General features: G+C 44.3%; 8 protein-coding genes across 8 annotated transcripts; 4 read left to right on the top strand and 4 right to left on the bottom strand.

Annotated features, from left to right (window-relative positions):
- Positions 1 to 392: 392 nt before the first annotated feature.
- On the top strand, positions 393 to 2,693 carry CANTADRAFT_55298 (uncharacterized protein; the record flags this gene model as incomplete). Its single annotated transcript, XM_020210429.1, has 1 exon — positions 393 to 2,693. The coding sequence occupies one exon, from the start codon at positions 393 to 395 to the stop codon at positions 2,691 to 2,693; it is 2,301 nt and encodes a 766-aa protein (XP_020063090.1).
- Positions 2,694 to 3,261: 568 nt separating this feature from the next.
- Positions 3,262 to 3,793, bottom strand: RPL14 (60S ribosomal protein eL14; the record flags this gene model as incomplete). The annotated part of the gene is made up of 2 exons (XM_020211115.1): positions 3,262 to 3,546; positions 3,677 to 3,793. 2 exons carry the CDS (start codon positions 3,791 to 3,793, stop codon positions 3,262 to 3,264), a joined length of 402 nt encoding a protein of 133 aa, XP_020063089.1.
- A 929-nt stretch (positions 3,794 to 4,722) lies between these two features.
- On the top strand, positions 4,723 to 6,996 carry CANTADRAFT_23079 (cysteine--tRNA ligase; the record flags this gene model as incomplete). The annotated part of the gene is made up of 1 exon (XM_020206918.1): positions 4,723 to 6,996. One exon carries the CDS (start codon positions 4,723 to 4,725, stop codon positions 6,994 to 6,996), a length of 2,274 nt encoding a protein of 757 aa, XP_020063088.1.
- A 339-nt stretch (positions 6,997 to 7,335) lies between these two features.
- Positions 7,336 to 7,893, top strand: SPC3 (signal peptidase complex subunit; the record flags this gene model as incomplete). The annotated part of the gene is made up of 1 exon (XM_020210282.1): positions 7,336 to 7,893. One exon carries the CDS (start codon positions 7,336 to 7,338, stop codon positions 7,891 to 7,893), a length of 558 nt encoding a protein of 185 aa, XP_020063087.1.
- Positions 7,894 to 8,559: 666 nt separating this feature from the next.
- Positions 8,560 to 12,097, bottom strand: CANTADRAFT_7435 (uncharacterized protein; the record flags this gene model as incomplete). Its single annotated transcript, XM_020211114.1, has 2 exons — positions 8,560 to 11,999; positions 12,055 to 12,097. The coding sequence occupies 2 exons, from the start codon at positions 12,095 to 12,097 to the stop codon at positions 8,560 to 8,562; spliced, it is 3,483 nt and encodes a 1,160-aa protein (XP_020063086.1).
- A 1,146-nt stretch (positions 12,098 to 13,243) lies between these two features.
- On the bottom strand, positions 13,244 to 14,283 carry CANTADRAFT_26941 (uncharacterized protein). Its single transcript, XM_020207938.1, has one exon. The coding sequence runs from the start codon at positions 14,266 to 14,268 to the stop codon at positions 13,384 to 13,386; it is 885 nt and encodes a 294-aa protein (XP_020063085.1). The 5' UTR covers positions 14,269 to 14,283; the 3' UTR covers positions 13,244 to 13,383.
- Positions 14,284 to 15,763: 1,480 nt separating this feature from the next.
- CANTADRAFT_69325 (uncharacterized protein) lies at positions 15,764 to 19,733 on the top strand (the record flags this gene model as incomplete). Its single annotated transcript, XM_020211010.1, has 3 exons — positions 15,764 to 16,245; positions 16,294 to 18,788; positions 18,840 to 19,733. Exons 1-3 carry the CDS (start codon positions 15,789 to 15,791, stop codon positions 19,731 to 19,733), a joined length of 3,846 nt encoding a protein of 1,281 aa, XP_020063084.1. The 5' UTR covers positions 15,764 to 15,788.
- Positions 19,734 to 19,914: 181 nt separating this feature from the next.
- Positions 19,915 to 25,275, bottom strand: BNI1 (formin; the record flags this gene model as incomplete). Its single annotated transcript, XM_020208608.1, has 2 exons — positions 19,915 to 24,732; positions 24,790 to 25,275. Coding segments are annotated over 2 exons (5,304 nt in total), but the record flags the coding sequence as incomplete, so codon positions are not given.
- Positions 25,276 to 25,445: the final 170 nt, after the last annotated feature.

The following is a 25,445-nucleotide window of genomic DNA, read 5'->3' as shown; positions in this document are numbered from 1 at the left end:
TAGAATACACTTCCCATTAGCAAAAAAAAATTGACTTCCTTATTTAATTCCTTGGGCTAGACATTTGAATAGAACTGTGGTCTTCAATAGAATATTCCTAGACATGCTATGTAAATACAATGACGATACGCTGTTGTAGCACACCTGGTGTTCTGTTCCATAAAGTGACCACATCGCTAGAAAGGGATACCCAAAGCTCTGAGCACCCACTACACGTTCATACAATATTGACACGCCATCGTAGTGCTCGTATCCTTAGTAGGCCCGGTACACTGCCTGTTCCGCTTAGGTGGCGTGGTCGTAAATCAGCTACCGCTAGTTGGCTGGATCAGCCCCACGTGACTTTCTCGATACTGAAAAATTTCGCTTCCCAAACTTATTCTGGTCAAGCAATGAGTTTCCTTCATCTTCCCCGGCTCAGAGCATTCAACCGGGCTGTCGCCAGACCGATTAGCTCCAAAATCAGCCACTTTCATACCACCTCGTTTTTAAGAAACGAAATCTTGAAGACTTTGCCCCAAACCTACGAAGAGGAAAAGGCCATCATCGATGAGATAAACACCACCTTGAGTCCCGAAGATGTCAACAAACTTGACAGAATGAGAAACATCGGTATCTCTGCCCATATTGACTCGGGAAAAACCACTTTCACCGAAAGAGTCTTGTACTATACCGGTAGAATCAAGGCCATTCATGAAGTCAGAGGACGTGATTCAGTCGGTGCCAAGATGGACCATATGGAGTTGGAAAGAGAAAAGGGTATCACCATCCAGTCTGCTGCAACTTACTGTTCTTGGAACAAGGACAACCAGGACTACAGCTTCAATCTTATTGATACTCCAGGACACATTGATTTCACCATCGAAGTCGAAAGAGCCTTGAGAGTCTTGGATGGTGCTGTTTTGGTTGTTTGTGCCGTTTCTGGTGTGCAATCCCAAACTGTCACTGTTGACAGACAGATGCGTAGATACAACATTCCAAGAATCACCTTCATCAATAAGATGGACCGTATGGGATCCAACCCATTCAAGGTCATCGACATGATCAACCAAAAGTTGAAGATCCCTGCTGCTGCCATCCAAGTTCCTATCGGTTTAGAAGACAACCACAAGGGTGTCGTCAACATTATTGACAGAGTCGCCTTGTACAACGAAGGTGACAACGGTGAAATTATCAGACAGGACAAGGTTCCACAAGAGTTGGAAGAAATTGTTGAGGAAAAGAGAGCTTTGTTGATCGAGACATTGGCAGATGTTGATGAAGAAATCGCTGACTTGTACTTGGAAGGAGAAGAACCATCTACTGAACAAATTAAGGATGCCATTAGAAGATCTACCATTGCCAGAAAGTTCACTCCTGTGTTGATGGGTTCTGCTTTGGCCAACAAGGGTATTCAACCTGTGTTGGACGCTATTGTGGATTACCTTCCAAAGCCCAACGAAATTCTCAACAAGGGTTTGGATGTCACTGAAGGTGAAACTGCCGAAGAAAAGCCAGTTAACTTGGTTCCATCTTCTACTTCCTCGTTTGTTGGTTTGGCTTTCAAGTTGGAAGAAGGAAAGTACGGTCAATTAACCTATATCAGAGTTTACCAAGGTAAGTTGAAGAAGGGTGGCTACATCACCCACTTGAAGAGTGGTAAGAAAGTCAAGGTCTCCAGATTAGTGAAGATGCACTCCAACGATATGGAAGATGTTGATGAAATTGGTTCTGGTGAGATTTGTGCCACTTTTGGAATTGATTGCGCCTCTGGTGACACTTTCATCGGTACCAACAGTGAAAAGAAGATTGCTATGAGTAGTATGTTCGTCCCTGAAGCCGTGATTTCGTTGAGTATTGCACCAAAGTCCAAGGACAATGGTGCTTTCTCCAAGGCCATGAACAGATTCCAGAAGGAAGATCCTACCTTCAGAGTCAAGTTCGATAACGAGTCAAAGGAAACTGTCATCAGTGGTATGGGTGAATTGCACTTGGAAATCTACGTCGAAAGAATCAAGAGAGAATACGGTATCGAGTGTGTGACTGGTAAGCCCCAGGTCTCTTACCGTGAAGCTATCACCGTTCCAACCACCTTTGACTACACCCACAAGAAGCAATCTGGTGGTGCTGGTCAATTCGGTAGAGTTATGGGTGAAATGTCCCCAATTGAGGGTGGTCAAAACAAGTTCTCCCAACACATCATTGGGGGTAAGATTAGTGAGAAGTACTTGTTGGCTTGTTCCAAGGGGTTCGACGACTGCTTGGAGAAGGGTCCTTTGATTGGCCACAAGGTTTTGGGTGTTCACATGCACGTCAATGATGGTGCTACCCATACTGTCGATTCTTCTGAACTTGCGTTCAAGCTCGCTACCTACGGTGCTTTTAGACAGGCCTTCTTGGATGCTCAACCAGTCATTTTGGAACCTATCATGTCTGTTGAAGTCAATGCTCCTCTTGAATTCCAAGGAAGTGTTATGGGTTTGGTCAACAAGTTAGGAGGAATGATCATCGAGTCATTAAACTCCAACGATGACTTCACAGTGATTGCTGAATGTTCCTTGAACTCTATGTTTGGTTTCTCAACCGCCTTGAGAGCATGTACCCAAGGTAAGGGAGAGTTCAGCTTGGAGTTCTTGAAGTATGCTCAATGTGCTCCACAATTGCAAAGACAATTGATCGAGGAGCATGAAAAGAGTTTGGCTGCGAAAAAATAGTGGTATATAGTTCTTGTAAATAAGGGAGGGTTGCTCCTCTAATAGAGTTCGCTGGGAGACCAGCCAACATGTTATCAGCCAGAAGGTTGTAGTGTCTGTTGGAGCATTTTAGAGGCCATAACTACGGATCATGGTGGATTTAGTTATCCATTCATAAGGCTTTATTGTAGGTTCTAGAATAGAGTGGGGGAAAAGGTGGTACAAAAAAAATCCCATCGATGCTACTTGGCAGATTACTGAGTAGAGTATTGCCACTGTCCAACCCCAGGCTTGCTGTCTACTTTGTCAACCATTCTTGGATATTGACGCCTGAACCTGAAGTCACGTGATTTTGACCAACTGGGCGAGTTTTTTGGAACCTTTTCACAGATCTACACCGAGCCAAAGTAAGAACACACCAATATGCACCCTAACACAAGCTCGACACTTCTACTCTCTTCTATAACGTATAATTATTGACGTGAACATTAAAGAAGACCTAACTATGATACCCTATTAGAAACTAGAATACACACATATAAGCAGATATGAAAAAGATAATTTATCGATAGTGGATATTCTTAGATGTTTAAGCCTTAGCGACAGCCTTCTTGACAGCAAATCTTCTTTGCTTCTTCAAGACCAAGACTTGGAATCTTTCGAAGTCGGATAATTGGGATCTTCTTTCCTTGGAGGCCAACTTCTTAGCCCAGGCGGAAGCAGCCCACTTGGCGTCAATGTCAGCAGCAGCCCACTTCTTGGTGACGGTGGCGGTTCTGGAACCTCTTGGTAAGTTTGGTAAGACAATTGGGGTCAAGACAACCTTGGCCAAGGCAATGGCTTGTCTTTGGATCTTTGGACCATCAACTAAGACCTATATTGTTAGTAATGTTCGGGGGTGATTCAGGCATGTTCTAGAGACCCAGCGGATTCTGACTGTGTGTGGACGGATGGGGATAGGGTCTCTAGGACTTGACTTCGTGGAGGACTCCATCGGTACATACTCTCTTTTGGTCGATGATTTCAACGATAGTGGCTAAGTCCTTGTTGTTAATCAAAACAACACGGCCCAACTCAACGAATCTCCAGTTGGAAGCTTTAACAGTGGTGTATGTAGACATCGTATACTATTCTGGTTATTCAACTAGTAACAAGTTTGAGTAAATATATCTTTACAAATTTTTCATGGTAGTATCGGTGCGCGAGCCAGGAAGTGCGCCTTACCCGGACGGGTGGTGAGGATGAGGGACGGGTGCAGGAATTTGTGCACGTGAGTGAGGTATGGGGTTAGGGCTGGTGCCCCGATGCGACTGTTAGTATAAAAGCCACGGGCTGGTGGTGCTATCACCACCCACCACTCAATTGTATGTATAATGATGACCAATAATTTGCGTTCTAGAGGGGGCTACACGAAACACGCCTAGTTTCATTAAGTGGGCTCATGCCATGCGACCAACCTATATCTGAAATACGTACTAACAGTAAGCCCGTATAGGACGTCTGAAACACACATCGCCAATAAAGTATTAGATTGCACCAGCACTGGTACAAGTACTGGCATGTGCTAGAATTGGCATGCCACTAGCACTGGCTGTGGATGCACGTAGAACGTCGCTGAAGTCTGACACGGAAGACACAATGGACCAACCTGGACGTTGTGTCTCGTGTGGCAGAGCTCTCGTAGAAGTGGCACCGTGCTGAGATAGTAGCGAGACTCGCAGTGGGATCGTGGTGGAATGATCGCAGCACTGTGGCAGGCCCACGAGATGAATCCACAGCACAGTACGCTGGGCGCGTCGTCATGGACTGCCAGGTGGCAATGGAGATGTAAGGGCCATCCATTGGTACCCTTGGCTGTGTCGTTCCTAGCTACTTCTTCACCGCCTAATTGAGCTGCTCACTGGCCCTCAATGGCTCTCGCTATCTCTCACTAGCTCTCAGTACCTCCCCACTACCTCCCGCGCGAGCCCCACCACCTTATGACTCTTTTACGCGCTACACCAACCGTATGATTGGAAAGCGGCAAGCCCTCTCCATAAGCTCCTTCGCCATGACCACCGTCAAGAAATCCGTCCAGCAGCCCCAGTGGCACGCTCCTCAGCCTCCTGCGTCTAAAACGCCGTTGAAGCTCTACAATTCCTTGACCAGAACCAAGACTGAGTTCGTGCCCATCGTCCCAGGCCACATCTCATGGTACTGCTGTGGGCCAACCGTCTACGACCACTCCCATATGGGCCACGCTAGAAACTACGTGTCGTCGGACCTCTGCAGAAGAATCTTGCAGGACTACTTCGGCTACAATGTCAAGTTCATCCAGAACGTCACTGACATCGACGACAAGATCATCATTGCCGCTCGTCAGGAGTACTTGTTTGAAGAGAAGATCGTGTCCCAGTTCTCTAGCGTGTCGGAGCAGTTGGCTGCCAACGCCGTGCAGTATTTGCAGGCGTACTTGGCCAAGAACTTGCCAGAATTCACTGGAGACATCAACACCTTCGTCCAATGGGCTGACCAGGTCGACGTTGCTGCCATTGCCAAGGACAAGCCAAAGTTCCCCATGTACATTGCTGCCGCAAGATTGGCCCACGGAGCCATCTACGGCAACCAACCTGCTCTTGACAAGTACTTGGCTAGCATCAAAGACATCGCTATGCCTGCTTTGGACGCTGAGTTCGGCTCCACGGTGACTGATCCTTCCATTTTCAGAAAGTTGCCCTACTACTGGGAGAGGAAGTTCGACGAGGACATGGCCAAGTTGAACGTGTTGCCATCCACCATTACCACTAGAGTTTCTGAGTACATTCCAGACATCATCGAGTACGTCGACAAAATCATCACCAACGGGTTTGCCTACGTTACCAGCGACGGCTCTGTCTACTTCGACACCGCCAAGTTCGAAAATGACTCCAACCACGATTATGCCAAGTTGCAGCCATGGAACAAGGGCGACATGTCGTTGATTAACGACGGTGAAGGCTCGTTGTCCAGTGGACAGGCCACCAAGAAGAATCCAGCCGATTTCGCGTTGTGGAAGGCCTCCAAGCCTGGTGAGCCTTCGTGGAGCTCCAAATGGGGTGACGGAAGACCAGGCTGGCATATTGAATGCTCTGTGATGGCTTCCGACATAACAGGAGAAACCATGGATATTCATTCGGGTGGTGTGGATTTGTGTTTCCCACATCACGACAACGAGTTGGCGCAATCCGAGGCATACTTCAACAACAAGCAGTGGGTGAACTACTTCCTTCACAATGGCCATTTGCATATCCAAGGCCAAAAAATGTCCAAGTCCTTGAAGAACTTTATCACCATCGAACAAGCCCTCAAAGACTTCTCCAGCAGACAGTTGAGATTGGTTTTCGCCTTGAGTTCCTGGGACAAGCCTCTCGACTTCAAGGACAGTTTGATCCACGAAGTCAAGTCTTTCGAATCCTCGTTTTCGAAGTTCTTCACAAACGTTAGAGCGTTGAACAACGACTACAAGCATAAAATCAGCGAAGGACAGTACGTGTCCAAGAAGGTTGGCCCCAAGGAAAAGCAGCTTTACAATGACTTGAGCGATTCGCAAACTGCAGTGCATCTTGCATTCAGTGACAATTTGTCAACTTCTCAAGCCTTGAGAGTGATCCAAGATTTGGTTACCAAAACCAACACCTACTTACAAGAGACTTCTACTGGAGAATCTGAATTGCGCATAGAAGTTGTATTGCAAGTCACCAACTGGATTGTCAAAATATTGAACATCTTGGGATTTGAGACTAGATCAGATAAGTTAGGATGGGTCGATTCCAACGGCGGAGAAGATTCTGCTGGCTCGAAGGAGGACGTCGCTCTTCCATACGTCAAGGCTTTCTCGCAATTCCGTGACAATGTCAGAACTTTGGCTATCAACAAGTCGGAGACATCCGAATTCTTGAAGGCCACCGATGCCATCAGGCAAGAATTGGTCAACTTGGGGGTGTCTTTAGATGATAGACCCAACGGATCAGCCTTGGTGAAGTTTCTCAACGAACAGGAGAAGTTGCAATTGATCCAACAACAGGAAGAAAAGGAACGTGGCTTGGCGGAAAAGGAAAAGAAGAAGCAACAGCAACAAGCTGCCAACGCAAAGAAAGAGGCCGAGAGGTTGGCAAAGATGAAGGTCAACCCCAAGGACTTGTTCAAGAACGACTTGTACTCGGAATGGGACGAGTCAGGGCTTCCTACCAAGGACAAGGCGGGCGAAGAGGTGACCAAGAGTATGAAGAAGAAGTTATTGAAGCAGTATCAACAGCAGGAGAAGCTCTACCAGGAATGGTTGAAGCTTGGGGGCGAAGGTAACTGAGTAGTTATGAATATACACTAATAATTGTTCCAAGTAGGCATGCCAATGAATTACACAATTGATTACCTCCGAGTAGAACGAGCCGATGAGAATGGTCTGCTACGGCTCGTTTTCAAATAGCTGGATATCTACCCATATCATCATGGGTGCATGCTATCGTACTACAGTGTAGGTTGTCATATTCATGATCATTATCTCTAGCCTCACAGCCCGCGACTCTAGCGGGACTACCGACAAAGTCTCGCTACGCGTAGCGAGACTTTCTCCCTAGACCTCCGCGCCCCCGCGCACGACCACCCCAACTTATGAACACATTGCCAGAACACATCAACCCCAAACATGTTTAATCTTGCCACCAGAGTCCAAAACGCGGCCAACCTGGCCCTCTCGTCGGCCGTGGTGTTGTCAGGCATAATCGTACTCATTACACTTGGCCAATTGTATGCCAACAGCGTGTGGTCCATCAACACCACTTCCATAACCAACATCCAGTCCCTGGCCAACATAAAGCATTCATTCAACTACGGGTCGGTCAACAGAAAGCCCAAGGAAAACTCCAAGATCCAGTTCAGCTTGGATGCTGACTTGAGCCCCTTATTCAATTGGAACACCAAGCAGGTGTTTGTGTACTTAACTGCTGAATACCCAGGCAAGAGCGAGGGCTCTTCCAACAGAGTCACCTACTGGGACAAGATCATCACCAGCAAGGACAACGCAGTGATATCGTTGAAGAACCAGAGATCCAAGTATTCGGTGTGGGACGTGGAGAAGTCGTTCAGAGAGAGGGACGCCATCGTTAGGCTCGAGTGGAACATCCAACCATACATTGGCCCCTTGTTATTTGGCGAAACTGGGGTTGGCGAATTCAAGTTTGCCCCAATCAAAAAGAAGGACTAGTTTTGTCTATCCGAAACAACATCAACAAACCATTTATTCTGTCTCTTCCAGAAATCCAAAGAGAACACAGGAGGACATAGGTAAAGAGACGAACGGTTAGGACATCCTGAGCGTATGCCGCGGTTTACCCAGGGATAGTCTTCACTGTCTGGACTTGCGATGAAATTTTATTTAGAACTATTACTCGTTTGGCTGGCTTGGACTGGTTCCTCATATCCCAATAAGCCACTCTCCAATCGGTACCATAGGGTTAACACAGTGTAATATACGCTAGATCAAACAGGCAGCTGTAGGATGGTTGAATTGAAGCTGGTAATAATTATTTATTCCTGCTACACCAAAATATTATGCAATATACACCATTAACAGTATGTTGCTGACTCCCTTTGGCCATACAACACATCAAAGGGCTAATCCCTCATGGTTCATTTTGACTCACATGTCTCAACCGCTGCAATTTGATATGCGTCAAGCATCAAATTGATCAGAAAGTTGCTGCATCTTGAGTGGACGCAAAAATCCTATTAAACCAGTGGTTCAAGTTCTTAGTAGTTCAAGGATTAGAAAAATATGGAAAATACATTCGTCAATAGATTATTCTACACCAACTAATTCGTAATGTCTATTCTAGTTTGCCTAGGTCTATGTACAATATTATGCAATTTTCTAGTCCATCATTGACTGTTCCACGTCTCTCAAACTGTTTAATGCTAACTCTGTTCTTTGGTATCTTTGTGTGAATGTCTCCTGGTAGTCTAGCCTTGGAGGAAGAATTTTATCTATCTTGGATCTGAAAAATCCCAATCTGATTCTTGCTGGTTCATTGTACATCAAGAATTCTAAAGTCTCGGGAAACTCATCCATGAGTTTGAATGCTATGCTCTGGTCAGTTCCGATATGGCGATGTAGTGCTAGCCATATCTGGTAACAATTTGTGGGGGAAATTTTATTTGCTGAACGGATTCTTCTCTCGGGTATAAAGAACCTTGGAATATTCTCGAGAAGCTTATCCAAGTCCCAGCCACGGGCATCGAGGGTCTTTCTGTTTGCTTCAAATTGATACTCGAGTGCCTGCAAAGAATCACCAATAAAGGCCAATTCCCTTTTAAGAGCACCGAGCTCGTGCACATCATAATATTCACTTAAAATGTGATATTTGTGAATTGTCGAGTCGTTCCCTAATCCCAGTGATAAATGAAGCATGGTAAGTTTGTACATGAATTGAAGCTTTCTCATGATTTTGACTTCTACCCAGTTTCCAGAAATGAGATGATTTTCACATGTGGAAAGAATCAATTTTAGAGTATCGAGGGTAATATCATCCTTCAAAACTTCTTTGAAGAGTCTATTAAACTGTGTTCCTGATAATCTCACACCTTGGTCTGATGATTGCTGAAGAATATGAAGATAGGCAGCAGGGCTCTTTCTTCCATATTCCAATAGCATTATTTTGGTATTGAGCAAGTTTCTCAAATCTTTGACGAGCATTACTGGAAGGATTGGCTCCAAATGGTCTTCAAAAGGATACCTAAGAGTGTACTTCTGTACAACTGCACTGAGGTCCTCAATACCATTATCGATCAAATTTTCGGCCAATGAGTAGTTGTTCTGTTTCTGGTAGATTTTACTCATCTCTCTATAGATCAAAAATCTGAACTGCAAACTCAATTTTCCACCCAAAATCTTCTTGATCTCATTTAAGAAGTGTACCAACATATCAATGTCATTTTGATGAGTTCCCAAGTCATTGACGTACGAAGCCACTATTTTAAATAAGTCTTCGGCCCTGTCAATCATGTCAATCATCATAACTTTAGATGTGGTGTTGCTCAAGGTCTGTGGTTTCAAGGACAATCCGTTCATCTCGAAAATGGACTTGAGCAATTTGTATGCGTTTTCCCCGTTATTATTGTTCATTCCATCCAAGTATATTAGTGCCTTCATCAAGTAGACGTAAGTCTTGGTAGATATTTGAATACGTTGATCCACCATTTTTCTGTATAAATTTAAGATTTCGCCGTATGACTCGTATGTATTTTGTCTCAAATGGTACTTCATGAAAGGTAAGAAGTGTCGTTCAGCCAAAAACTCCCTTTTTTGACTTAAGTTCATCATTTTCTGAGCGTTTTCAATATCATGTCTCGACAAAAAGTATTCAATTACCTCCACATGAAGGCCCGAGTTGTTTCTGATAGAAATATTATTCATATGATTCAATGTCACCAAGCTTACAATAAATGCCTGCTTGATCTGATAGAAAAGCTTCTGCTCGGGGTCGGGAATCCTCCGTATCCAATGTCTATAGGTCTTGAGCTGAGCCGTGTAAATGTCCACATTGGCGAATGGAACTTCGCTTGATGAATGTGCCTTATATATCAATTCGTTTGCCTTTTCGTACTGGTCTAACTTGGTGTACCCTTTGATAAGATTTTGGTAAGTATGCATATTAGTCAATTCAAGGTCTTCGGCGAGGTTCTTGAGATGCTCCATAAACTCAAGCTCGTAGTTGGAGCTGGAAAATTCTATAAGATCATTAATGGAGCTTGACGAAATGAGTTGAATTCCTGTGGCTTTTTGTTCTTCCAAGGCTTCATCCAAGAAAGCTCTTACTTGCTCAATATCCTTCGATTTTATGTACATTTTGAAAAGCAAACGGTAAAGATAGGCCGAGGTGGATTTTTCAATGGTTCCCAGGTTCACATAGCTCATATAAAGATCAAAACTTTTCTTTGCAGATGCCACATCATTGTAGTGCAACCGTGAAGAAATTAATGCCGTGAAAATTGAAGCAGTAGGGGTCAACTTTCTTTTTTTCAATTGGTCAAAGAGCATATCCACTTCGTCCCGTGCACCTATTCCTGCCAATGCCTTCATAACGATGGCGTAGTGGATTACGTACGGAAGCTTTCCCTTACCATACATCTCCTCGAATTGGGTCTGGAGAAGTTTCCAGTCCTTGGATAATTCACTTACACGGAGGAGGACCTCGATCTGGTCCTCGTGGTGGAGGTTCGGGTATGATTTGTAGAGGTGAAGTACTTCTGGGTACAATTTCAAGGAGGACAATGCAGACATGGCGATTTTTAGATCGTGATGTGATAAAATGGGTGCCGAAGAATGGGACTTGGAATGGTCTGCCTTGAATTTCCAGTAATTGAGCACGTTGTTGGGACTGAAGGAAATAATGTGATGCATGGAAGAAGTGATGAAGTTAAAATATGCGGGAGTGGCGCCCTCGAAGAAATCTTGAAGCTTGGTTACATGCTCCATGAAAGCAGCATTGGGGCTGTTTTGGGACGCAGGCTCCGAGATTCCTCGGAGGTGAGGGTCTCGCGGTATGGCCATAAGTCGCACCACCTTGGCATACTCGATATACTCGGGATCGATGAACAAGAAATGGTCGTCACCCACGATGTGGCACAATTCCACAAAGAGTTTGAAGTGCTCATTCTTTTCGGAATCGTCGGTGGCATTTAGCACCACCCGGTGAATTAATATGGATATGACTTTTCTCTTCAACTTGATGTCCTGGTCGCTCTTCAAAAACTTGACGATGGCACTCCTATTCATGGAGAGAACTCCGTTGACGTCCTCCAATTCGAACATGGTGACGAGCCGGTCTGCCCAGGTCAATTGTGGGGATATCTTGTACAAAGGTCGCACCAGCCGTTCGTACACACGGTAGTTCCGAGAGTTGATGAGAATATGGATGAATTTGTCCTTTTCTTGGAAGATCTGGGCCTGCAAGGGCGTGAAAGTTCCAGCAGCATTGGCAAACACCATCTCCCACATGTCGATCAAGATGTCCAACGCCTGGGGTGACGGAAACCCCGACTGGATGTCGATGAGGTTGCTGAAGGTGGAGTGGATGGTGGAGATCTCAGATCCCGAGAATATGGCGTGGTTCTTGCGGAGCACTTCGAAGTAGCGGTTCCGCAACTCGGCGTCTTCAATGAGCTTATATACATGTGAGTACTCTTTATCGAAAAGCACCGAGGCGTCTAGAAGCGCGTGGTTCACGTACAGATGAGTCGAATTGCCTGAGTAGGGCGATGTTGGATGGGTGCTGGACGGCTGGTGGCTGGAAGATGTGTAGTTGGATCGTACTCGGGTGTGATGCAATGGTGTTAGAATGCGTTTGGTTGCAGCGACAGGCCGCACTCTGGGGGCGAGCAATGGATGCGTTGATGGCGGTATGGGCCATCGTGGTCGTAGAAGATAACGACTATTCATGGTTGGTGGCGGCTGGGGTGTTTGGCATCGATGGTGATCTTTAGTGGTGTGGTTGAAAATTTGGTGGTGCGTGCAGGCAGCAGCGAGCATAGGACGATGAGTGGACGACAGGAGGTGTAGCAGTGGGAAGAGTAAACGAGGTATAAAAGGGCTACGGGAGATGGTGGATACGTATAGGTGTGAATATTGTTATGGGGAAGTTTTTGAGGGTTCATGAACCACTGGTAGCAGTGATAGCAGACCCATGATCCAGGAAGCTATTACTGAGCGCTCGCAGGGCTCTCGCTAAAGAAGCAGAGCCCGCACCAAAAAGCACGCGCTAGCGAGGGCCAGCTAGCGAGAGCTAGGGAGGAATAGTGGGATCATACCATGAGAGCTAGAGCCACCATTAGGGAGGGCGTCCACCACAGCGGGGCCGACTACTCGGTAAGATTCTACAGCATTTTTAGCTAGACATGTATTATGGCGTGTTTCTCAGAGTCATTAAATCAGTTTTTGTTTTCGTAGTCACAGAAGGTTACTTCTAGTACAGTGTGAATATAAAAAATCATCATAAAAACACGAGACAAACGTTGGCTATTTGAAAGAAAGAAATGACATATGCTAAGCTGGATGTTAGTAAGTTCTCACAAGTATTTCCATCAGTAAAGACCTATCATCAACCGGTGATCGCCAGCAGCTCAAAATTTGTACACAGAACCACGCCTCCTTCCCTATTGTACAAGGAAGGGGCAATCATCGGATTTATGTCCGCCCGGTCACAAGTTTCCTCCTAAGAAATCGGGGTGTCACATACCATTTCTGTACTCACATCCCAAGAAACAAACTGGTGGCTCATACAAGGCTGAAACTTAACGAGATGCAGTTGTCAACACGGTTCATTCAGTTGGAACAATTGGTAAAATGCAAATAATCACCGCCGAACCAGCCATGTTTCTTGGACACTGTGAGATATCATTCACTTCAATTCAAATAGCCCACATTTATCTGACCACAATAGTCTAGTTGGTGAAGGTGAGAGGGAAAATTTTGCTCCTTATATAGGATGGGTTTAGGCCGCGCACGACCGTGACCAGTTAGGGCTTGGGCTGCTAAGATTTCCATCTACACCAGGAGTGCTTCCGACGAAGTATATCTATATTTTCCATACTTATATATACCAGAATATTGGACTTTGATGACTGTGGAGATTACTAAGTCGTTGGTGTATTTAGTTTATAAATACGGGTAGAACTTGGGGGCCTATTCTTAATTTAGCTAGGCAGAGATGCCGAAAAAGGTGATCTTGACCAACACCGTGAAGCTTAAGTGCACCAACGCCAACATGGCCAATATCACGTAGACAGCCCTGTTGGCAGCTTCGGGATTGCCCTCGTTAATTAGCATGCAGTTCTTCTTGGTGAGTGGGAGGACCTTGGAGATGTTGTTGAGGCCAGTAAGAGCACCAGTGATCAATACTGCAACCCATTCCAAGATGTTCAACAAGGACTGGTGGGTCTGGCCATTAATAAATATGACAATCACGAAGTTGACCACCGTAAGCGGAAACCACAATAAGTTGGTGTAGCCGAAAATCGAAATCACGTTGATCAAGGTGTATGGTTCAGGAAATTTAGTGATGAACCGGGTACCCAAGTATAACAACACGGGCACAATCAAGTTGTACCCGTAAAATAAGCTGATTGACAACGTGAGCAACTCAAAGCTGTACTCGTATTGCAGTCCTTTGTCGCTGTGTAACCATTGGGACAAAATGTTAGCTCCCGTTGAGCTCAAGAACATGAGGAAAATCAAGGTTCCTGTGATCCAGATGAATCCATACAATTCGATGGAGTCGTTGCCTTCGTCTGCACTATTACTGAATGAGGTGTTCAATGGATTTGCCGCTTGCTGGATCTTCTGGAAGAATGTCTCGGTATCCAAGTCAAAGAACCTTCTGTAGAAGTTGATCTGGAACATGTGTGAGTTTGTGTCCAACGGTAATTGGGGTTTGATCACTGGTGGGGCTGGTGTGGTTTCGTGGGCGGTGCTAGGCACAACGTAGGGCTGTGAGCCCATGTCATCGGGTTGTATGAGGTTATCCTGATCAATCAATGAGTCTTCGGCTCCATTGCTTGGTATTCTATCGTAGGAGTGGGACATTGTATGGCTAGAAATGGGGTTGTGTAGCACCTGTTCTCAAAGCGTATTTGGCTGGTGATAGTTGGTGTGCACACGCACCAACATCCTTATCTCCTTAGAATACTAGTTCATACATTGGCGAGAGGTTGAATGGGTTTGCATTTGCTGGGATGCCTTTATTTGGGGACTTTTGGGGACTGTGACTCATTTTGGAAGTTTATGAAAGCAGGACTCGTAGTTTTGATCTTTTGGGTGCAAAAGTTTTCGTGGTTATTCTACGGATTATCAACTATTTTAGCATTCAAAGACTAATCATACTGAGCTATGGAATGTTATCCTTCAATTCTTATGCATCACATGAAATATATTTCCATTGTTATTTATTGACTATATACCCAGCTTGAAGTTGTTGTCATCTTGTCATCGTTGACCTTCACTTAATTTTTTACTTCCGTAGCTGCTTACTTTGGACCTCAAGAACTTGGATGTGAACCATACTTGGGAGCCATCCAATAGGAGTGTAGGCTCCCATCGTTAATAGGGAGGATCAGAAAAATTTGCTTCTAAATGTGTCCGTATACTGTCACTAGTTAGTAGGGCTCGTCACTGAATTGAAAATAAGAAGCGAAGTAGAGAGGAAAATAAGAGCTTGTGTGTGTATTTTCGGGAGCCTTTGTGTGTGGGGTCAAGCTAATGGCCCACATCCGTAGAAGACAAACGTAGCGGTGCTTTGTAGAACTACGACGACCTTGATGAAGTGGAATGGATGAAGAGCAGAACCGATCCCTAGCCACAAGTCCATCCGTATTACTGCCATTAGTTCACCTAAGTGTATCTAATAATCAGGGAAGTTAGTTTCAAAATCAACTATAAATTCCTAGGACGTTTTGCCCTATGGCACTTTAATCAAGTACAGTTTCATTACATAGTAAATGACAAAATAATTCCAGCATATAGTTGCAATTGCATAATTCCCGTAATTATTAGCAGAAAAGGATCAAGTATCAAAAGACCATGTAACCCCACGGACTCCTCCCAGAATGATGTGCCTACTATTCTGATCCTATAAGCATATGCTGTGTACTGTGCTAGAACACGTTGCTCGTAAAACTTTGAGGGAATGATAAGTAATGTAGTTGATAGGAACAGAATGGTGAATAATCCACAGAGAACTGTACAACTACTGAACAAGATGTTAACTTGTGAAAACTTCAGGTCCTATGCCTTTCGGCCTCCCAAATTTCTCAGAGTATAGATAGTATCTTTTACTGAAGCAATACACAGATCTGAACACCTGCTTGTCACCTCCCTTGCGCCATCTGACCCACAATACATGCCTAGCTCTCTCAATGGTCTAGCTATGTGACACTAGAATCCTCCCCACACCCAGTTTGAGGTCTAAGGGCAGCAACCCCACCTATGATTACTTCTTCTTCCAGTTCGGTCCCTCGCTCATTTTTTGCAATCATTATGTAAGTCCACCCTTCTCTTTTCCACCAACTCAATAAAGTGCACCCAAACTGCCACCACCAGCTCCAGTCATGGACATCGACACGGTGGATTTCGAGGAATTCGATCTCGACCAATACACTCCCACGCCACAAGTCCAGCGTCCTTCCAAGTACATCAAGCAGACGCTCCTCTACTCTCCCATCTTCACCAATGTGTTTCCTCAGTTCAAGGTCCGTATCAATAAGCCGTTCAGGGGCGTTGCCAGCACGTCGTTCAACGACGAGCTGTACCAGAACTTGGTAGCAACAGAGCAGGACTCACAGCTCGATGCATTCAGCGACGACGACAGCGACGACGAGTTGTTGCTCCATCTCACAAGTGCCAGACAGGTACACGAGCCGTTGCTGGGTGCTGCCCAGCTCCGGGCCATCAAGGTGATAGTCAAGACCAAGTCATTGTTAATCAACGGCGTCGAGTTTCCTACGAGCTCTGAGATCAGGTCCTCATGCTTGATCCGAGGTATCCAGGACGAAACTGAACGAGCCAGTTCCCCAGACTCCGACGACACCAAGGAGCCTGTCTCCGCCCAGGGAGAGGACTCGCTCTTGCTCTCGTTGAAAACAGGCTTTCTCCTCTTGGTCAGGATGTACTATGTCCCCAGACATTACCGAGACTCGGACTACAAATACCAGACACTATCGCATATTCCCCAGACTGGAGACTCCATCTACAAGCCGTTTATAGTCCAGTGGTGGAACACCAATCAGAAACGCAGTCTTCCCACCTTAAAGACCTCGGGATACCATCTCCTCTCGCATCGATCCGGTCTTTCTGTGATCTCCACGTCTGCCAGTGACACCTTTCGCATCTACAACACCCAATTGACCAGCAACGGTATCATGTTCAAGAAACACGTGAATGTGGACTGTGACGGGTTGATCCTCCATTCGTGCTTTGCGGAACCATTCAACAATGCAAAGCTGAACCACCATAACTTCTTCTTGACCTTCGTTTTCACCGAGTTCAGAAGACTTGTCATAAACCTATTCTCTTGGTCAAACATGGAGGGCTTGGGCCAGAGTTTTTCAAAGTCAACCTTGCCTTTAGATAATACCTTCGTCATACCAATATTCATAGTCTCGCTAAGTGATGGCAGAGGTTTCCTATTTGTCACCGAGGATGAGTTGATAATTATTACTATCCACGATATCATGTCAGCCGAGTACAACTTCAGAAGATTCAAATCCCCCTGGAAAGGGATCTCATTCCCTACCTGCTCATATAGGCCCGAAAAGAGCTTGAAGGGTGAACACGCAATAGAAGAAGATTCTGAACTTTTGATTGCTACAGATAATGGAACTGTGTACTCGGTTGAGTTCAGCAACAGCTCTGCCAAAATATACCCTATCGCAAAAGTGAATGACTGCATATCCGTTTTCTCTCTTGAAAGAGTTCCAAATGGGTTCAATTTGATTTATGGAAGCGATACGGGTTCGAACAAAGACTTACTACTCCCTGAATTGATATCACCTGGTTCTGTAACTGACCATTCAAAGATTCATTACACAAAGGGTAAACTCATCAAAGACTACAAAAAATGGGCACCTCTTTTAGATGTTCTGATTGTAGATTCGTGGAACAGCAGACTTTCAGACAATCAATCTAATCAAGAGCTCTGGGGTATTAGTGGAATTGGCAAGAAAACCAAACTTAATCATTTCAGATACGGTTATCCAGCGCAAAGAAAGAGTAATTCCTATAATAAACTCAGAAAGGCTGAAAGAATTCAGTTTGTCGAGTTTGAGGAAAAGACATATCTCTTTTGCTCTTTTACTTTTGAGACAATTTTGCTTGAATATCAACCAAACTCTCCTGAAGCCTTTATTGAAATTGAATCCAATGAAGCATTTATTAATAATGGTAAAACTTTTCATGTGTCTAATTTCAAACTAGGTGAAGAGGAGGTAGTTTTCCAAGTTTCTTCAAGCGGTATTTTATTAACAGATCTTGCAAACTTCCAAATTTCACATGTTCTTGAGAATAAAAGTATCATTGGTTGCGACATTCAAGGATCTACTCTAGTCATCATGACAGAGAGTGAAAGTTCTGGAGTTGTTGTTGAACTATTCGATTTGAATTTTGATCTCAATAGAAACTCTTCTTTTGAAGACTTTCTTACGTTAAGGAAAGTTGTTGAGGTTGAAGAGCCCAGCATCACCAAGTTAATTCGATTTGAGGGAGAATCGCAGGGCAATTCTGTTACTGGGCCCAACTATCTTCTTATTTCAACTTACCACGGAACCATTAACATATTTCAGCTTGATAAAAATGTAACCTTGGTGAACCTCATTGATTTGAAAAAGTTAAATCCATACAACAAAAATGGTCAACACTATGACGAATTACTCATCCCGGGTGATCTTCATTATGCTGGGGGCAAGCTCTATGTGGGGACTTTGGACGGTTATTTCATAAATTTTGAAGTAGTCCCAAGAACAGCATCGGTGGTTGAGTGTGTGAAATTTCTCAGATTGAGTGAGACTCCAATAAAGCTTAAAGCTGTACAACAAGATCCAAACCTTCTCTTCATTCATTCAAAGAGTCTATGGCTCTTGAATTTGTACGAATCCAAGTTTCCCCGGAAAGTATACTTTGATGAAACTTACGAAAGATCTATCATTTCCATGTCTCAAATTCCTACAACCAGTGCCGTTGATAACAGTATTCTGGACCTACAATTTGCATTCGTTAGAGACGATGGGTTGATGATAGGTAACATATCTACTTTTAAGGAAGCCAATGTGAGACAACTTACTGTGGAAAACGCAAAAAAGGTGCACTATCTCCCATATTTGTCAATTTTCATAGTATTGTGCAAGTCTAAGTATCAAGAAAAGAGGTTGAAGTTTGTGGACAGAAAGTTGTTCAAGGAGTGCCCAAGCGAAGGTGGTAGCTTCAGGTCCTCTGTCTTTGTTCCACAAATCTTCGAAACCTATGAATACCCTTTGACTGCATGCATATGGTCTATTCAAAGGAACAACAGAGTTTCTAAAAAATTGTTAATTGGTACGAGCTTGGTTGATGGTAATGTCGGTAATATCAGAGATAAATATGGGATACCGAAAGAACCACCTTCCAAGGGATTCTTTAAGGTGCTAGACATAAGTAAAGTACGAAACAATGCCTCCATTAAAGTTACTGAACTAACCACTTTCGAGCATCCCGAGCCTATAACGAACATTGTCCAGGTGGGTTCAGATATTGTTTTTACAAGTGGAAACTCTATTCATTGTACAAGCTATGATGTGGATGAAAAGAGACTTAAACTGGTCCTGACGTTGGTGACCTTACCCAGCGAAATTACAAACTTGACCACAAATGACAAGAATGATAGACTTATGGTAACAACCAAACTTGATTCCATCTATCATTTCGATTACAAGTCTCAAGATGACTCTTCATCTTCTCCTATCATCAATTTCTCCAACAGCGATCCTTTACCAAATAGTTTCGTGAATCAGGCACAGTTAAATAATAAAATCATTGCTGGTGATAAGTTGCATTCTTCCATTTGCATTATTGATAACGAAAACCTTAGTAAGACAACGAGGAAAACCTATAGAATGTCCAATATTCCAAGGGTTTATGCCTCTAAATTTCAGAGTTGTTGGATTCAGGATGAAACTGATTCTATACGTAAAGGTGTTAATGATGCTGAAAGGGCAACATCAATGGCGAGTGGAATGGTTTTATGTGTGGGGGTGAATGGAGAGGTCACTTCTATCAGGGACGTAGAAGAAGACTCTGAAGAGCTTACTCAGCTCACAGATGACATAAATGTAACGAATACGTTCAGGCATCTGGTGGAAGACGAAATAGAAAAATTGGAAAGGCCCTTCGTCAATAAAGTAAGTGGGACTGGTTTGTTGTCCATTAACAAACCAAGCTTTGATTTCAAGGACAACAAAGGTGTGTTGATAGATTATGACTTAGAAGAACTCTCGAGAATAAGCGAGGTGAATGTTGGATTATGATCAAATCCATCTATTTGGAGCAAAGATACATAGTGTTATTTACAGTTACATTGACTTCTCTCTAATCTCATATGATTCATTGAACCACTCTATATAAGTTATAAATACATCAGCATATATTCACAAGTCTTGCTCATTCCAAGTCGATTGAAACGTTGCTTTCTGCTCCTTCTATAATAGTGTCTTCATCATTCAAGGTAACACTGGAGATCTTCTTCTTCAATCTTTCTTGCCTGAATTTTTGAGCTGCACTCATCCGTTCGTTCGAGGAATTTTCTCCACTTCCCCTTAACTCTTGTAAAAGATTCCTGGCTCGTGAGCCCAAGTCACCTTCATTGGCCTCTTCCTCCAAATCCGTAGAGGAGCTAACGCTGCTATTGGCTGGGAACATATCCTCGATTGGCGATGTCTGTCCCTCGAAACTGGCTGTTGAGGGACTAGTGGATTCGGGTAATTGGACCTTGTTGGCCGTTGGAGATGTTACCTTTTTCAGATTTTCCATTAAGTGTTTTCTCATCAATGCCCGCTTGCGAGCAGAGGAAGGTTCGCCCTTTGCTGGACCTGCTGCCTTCAACTTCTCCAATAAAGAATCCATAACATTGGCATCGTCAGATTCCTCTTCCTCTTCGCCCTCTTCCTTTGTAGCTGGTCTCTTTGGTGCTTCGAGCAACCTTTTACGTTGTTCGTAAATCCTGATCTCTTCCTCACGCTTGAGATTTTCCGCCTGTGCTCTCTTGAAATCTTTGACAAAGTTTGCGAACTTGCTGATGAATGAATTTCTAACAAATGAATCACCTGGATCTTCACCGAAATATTTCATCAAGTTATCGAATTCTTTCAAAGTGTAATTAGACTGATCAAGCAATAATTCACTCTTTCTCTTGGCTCGGGGCAATGTTGGTAATACGACTTTAAGAACTCTATCATTAGGATGGAATGTAGATAAATCACTTAAGTTACCAATATCAATGGAACTTTGCACGTTTTTAATCGAGTTTGCATAATCTCTGCAATCGTTTGAGATGGTTTCAATTGAAAACTTGGATATTTCGAGACACTTAGCTAACTCATCGACAAAACCCAATACTTCAGGATACTGCTGTCTAACAATCTTTTCAACATAGTGCAAGAAAGTCATACTATTCTTATCATCTTTCATAAAACTCAATCTTTGCAATGAGCTTAATTTGAAACCCTGTGCCTGCTTTGTTGAATCATTCATATAGTTACCAACAGTAAGAATAATCTCGAAAACGCTTTTCAAATGCTTGGAATTCTTGATGTCCTCGACGGTTTGATCAATAGCTCTCAATTTATTCACCAAATCATCGTAATCTTTTTCAAAATTAGCTACAACATTCAATGCTCTGATTCTCGACTTCCAGTAGTGTTGTAAGTTGTAAATCAATTCCAAATAAATTCTATCCGGTCTCTGTAACTCATTTGGATCCTTATCAGGTTTTGAAGGCTCTTCTGCCTTATAATCAGTAGAATATGGTTCGAAGTTTCTGGCCAAACTATTGGAGATTTCAACCACATCTTCTCTACCGAAAAATTCTAATACTGCATTGTTGTGAATGACATCCTTGTCACATCTTAATATCTTAGCAATCAATTCTTCATCTGAATTACCATTGAATGCATGTAAGTTGATACTGAAATGTTGAGCCATTTCACGCGATAAGAATGAAACCTTATCAATATCCTCTTTTTTCTTCGTGGCCAACTTCTTGATCTCTTTGGCCGCGAAAATAAGTTCAATTTCGTCAAATACACCCTTCGACATTAAATCAGAAGCAATCGAATCTGTTTGAGTTGTCTGCCAGAATGAGTTTGACAAGCCATTGTCAAATTTCTCCCAATGCAACTGCTTCAACTTCTTCTTAGCTCTTGGGAAATTATCAAACGGACTAGGAGTTCTTTCGACAGGTATTATTTTAGGTGTATTCTTACCAACAGGGAATGGTGGCGGTGGTGGTGGTGGTGGTGGAGCGCCACCAGACAACAGAGATGGCAATGGCGGTGGTGGAGGTGGTGGTGGTGGCGGTGGTGGTGGTGCCCCACCAGACAAAAGAGATGGCAATGGTGGTGGAGGTGGTGGTGGTGCAGTTGGTTTTGGTGCAACTTTTTCGGGTTCCTTTGATGCTTCTTTAACGGGTGAAGTAGTAGGCGTAGATACTACTTCCTTGTCCTGATCACCCCCTGAGTTCTCTGTCTTTTCGCTGATGGTATCTATAGGCTCTACCTTCGTTACCTTTGAGCTTAGTTCTTGCAAAAACTTTGGATCCATAGCACCAATTGTAGTTTTTCTATGGTTTCTGTAACTTCCAGTCATTGAACCCTTGACTATCTCATTACTACTAGGGGGCTCAACCTTTCCTTGAATGTATTTTGCTTCAATACGATCCATAATAACAGAATGTCTTTTAGAAGCATTCTTGGAGCGAGCCTTTTCTTTCTCGACGTCAGCCAATTTCTTCTTCAAGTCTTCCTTCAATTTTTGGACTTCTTGAAGCTCTTCTTGAATCTTGGCCTTGATGGAAGGGTCGACTTCTTCCTCATTCATGTTGTAGTTAGGAGATACATTAGCAGTACCATCGTCCCAATTGAAATTGATATTGAAATCTTTGAAATTCATTTCCAACTCTCTCAATCTTTCCATTGCAAGAAGTTTTTGCTTGCTGAACATAGCGCTATTATTAAACTTCATGATGTCGTTCGACTCACTTTGCAACGAAGCTAATTTCTTTCTCAAAGAGTCTAGCTTACTCAAATCATCTAACCTTGCAGCTCTAGGTGGACCCTGAGGAATTGGCTCTTCAGTAGCAGTAATATCTTCATCTGACGATTCAGATACACTCTCTATAACTTCCGGCTCTGAAGGAATTTCTTCCGTGGTGGGCTTGCTATCATCAACTGGGCTAACATATGTCTCGAAATCCGTCATTTCCAACTCTCTGGCCATGTTTTCGATGTCACCCATTTGATCTCTTAATGCTCTCAACCTAGACGATGGTTCAACCTGAGTACCAAACTCACGGTTGTCCAATCTGTACTCAGCTTTCTTTCTATGAATTTGCTTTTGTAATTTTTTGATCAACTTTTCGTTGTTGGTTTGGATAGAAACAGTTGTTTTATTATCCTTTCTCCTGGTATCAATTTGAGAATTGTTCAACATTACCAACAATTCTCTCATTTCTAGCTCTTGTTCCTGTTTTTCAATCAAGTGCTTCTTCTTCAATTCTTCCAATTCTTGGCTCACTTCTTCGTACAATCTCCTTGTTCTTAAAAGAATGTTTTCTTGCTCTCTCATATCATTGGACAAATTAGCTATCAATCCATCTGCTCCCAAAGATAATTGACGAGACATTTCATCACGTTCTGCAGTGGCTTCTTCAGCTATTTTCTTGAAGTTCTTAACTTCGTCAAGAGCTCTTCTATACTGATCATCAGTGCTAAGGGTTGAATACAACCGACCGATAGCAACTCCAACAGCTGAATCGTCATTTGTTGTATGAACCATTGCGACGTTTTGGATCAACCCGTCAAGTAATCTCAAACTTCGAGTAAGATCCTCAGCATTGTTCTTTTTCTCGCTTTGATTCAAATACAAGTGCTGAATGGCGCTAATAAAGTGTCCTTGAGCTTCGCTGCTCTTGACACTTTCCCATATCGATGCAATTAACTCCACAGGATTGTTGAAATCAAGATTTTCATCCACCTGTTCAAGGCTCTTTAGTTCCATTTCATCATTTTCTTGCATATGAAGGAATTTGAAGCACTGCTGGTTTAAGCTTTCGTACCCCAACTCTTGGAAGCGAGGCAATAAACGACTGAGGCCTGCAGCCATCAATTGGGCACGAAGATGCACTCTGACTCTTAAGTCGAGTCCAAATTCAATAATAGCATTAACCAACAACATGGTACTAAGAAGGTACTCCAAAAGATGGTTCTCCATATTTCCGGGGTTCGTGTTTCCTGACCCAGCATGGATGTATTTAAGCTCATCACTGGCGCCAACAAGCGAATTCATATACTTTCCTTTTCCATCCAAGGTCTTTTCAACTAAACGCAACCAAAGTTCAAACCTCTTGTACTGTTCTGGAGCGGGAGGCTTACGAACTAATTGTTTCTTGTTGGTGCTGACATTATAGGCAGATGCAGTGGAGGCTCTCTTATTTGGACTGGACTGGGGGACTTGTTCAGATTCGAACTCAAAGTAGGGCTTGTTGGGTATGGAGTCCAAAGACTTTAAAATCTTGTGGTACTTCCCTTTATGCTCGCCATCATTTTCGGTATAGTAGGCAATCATGAAAACAAGCGATTCTTGGGCAATTCTCCGTGTCAAGATACGAGGAGAAAGGATGGAGCCAGCTACTGCGCTGATGTAGAGGTTAGCGTCAGTTCTGACCCTCTCAGCCCCCAATTTCTGGTTCATCATGCACTTGAGGGCCTTGAGGGTGTTGAACTCCTTATCGAAGATTTCGTTATTGATGTCGTTGGTCTCGGCCAGGGAGATCTGCTCCTGGACCTTTTGCAAGTAGGACGACAACAATGCGTCGCCCTGGCAGTCGTAAATGAAGTTCCGGACCCAATCTATAGGCTCAGTTCTGAGCGACACCCACAAGTTTTTCAACTGCTCGGCCAGAATGGTTTTGCTGAGCAACTTCTGGGTGTAGAACTCGGGAGTTTTTGTGTTTTCCAACTTGTTGGAGTTGTTGGACGACTCCAGCCGTTTGTGCTCGGTCAATGCGTCCTGGTAGATCAACATCCACTTTTTGTCGGGGTGGTAGTGAGACATTTCCTGTTTGGCCTGGGCGGGTAAAGACTTGAAGTCTCTTTTTTCCATCAACTTGCGGAACAAACGGTCGATTTCGTACACCAGGGTTGGTTTTTCGAGCACGAACCCGTTCATGCCTCCAGACGTCAACAGATCGTTGGCACTGTTGTGGGCCAACGACGGCTTGGATATCACTGAGGGGCCCAGGATGGACGACGACTTTCGCGAGCCATTGGAGGCGCTGGTGCGCGACGATACCGACGAGGACTTGGTGACAGATGCAGAATTGAGGGCAGTGGGGGTGTCGTAGGGGTTCTTGGAGCCTGAGCTGCCGTTGACGGTGGAGATGCTGTAAGCCGAGGCATGGCGTGAGTGGTTGGAGTTGGTCACGACAGGCGTAGGGACGATGTTGGTGGACGCAGATGAGACGGAGCGGTTCGTCACGGACTTGGACAACGCATTGCCGATGCTGTTGTGTCTTCTGGAGCCGTGGTGGAGGCTGTGGGACGACTGGTGGGGGCCTGTTGACGACGAGGTAGCAGTTCCGGACGAGTCGAGCGACGACACGTCGCTGAAGCTGTCGTTGGCGTGGCCGTAGCGCTCCTTGGCCTTACGCAACGAGAAGATCAGGCTGGACGACACTCGGTTGTTTTTGTCGGGAACTGGTGGGTTGTGGGAGGCAGAGGACGTGTGGTACGAGCTGTAGGCACGCGAGTTGTTGAGCTCATCGGTGATGTGGGAGTTGAGCGAGGACGACGACGACGGGAGTGGCGGGAGCTCAGTCTTTCTCCTCATGGTGGCAGAGAGGGCCAGGCTGATGGTGTGGTTGTGGGCTTGAGCCGATGCTGGTGGAGGCGTGAGCCGAGATGCTGGTGGTGGTTGTGGCGGCGTGTGTGCTGACGGCTTGTGGACGCCTGGTGGATGAACAGAGA

This window comes from Suhomyces tanzawaensis (assembly GCF_001661415.1).
Source record: "Suhomyces tanzawaensis NRRL Y-17324 unplaced genomic scaffold CANTAscaffold_6, whole genome shotgun sequence".
Lineage (NCBI taxonomy): Eukaryota > Fungi > Ascomycota > Pichiomycetes > Serinales > Debaryomycetaceae > Suhomyces > Suhomyces tanzawaensis.
This window is presented reverse-complemented; position numbering and strand designations above follow the sequence as displayed.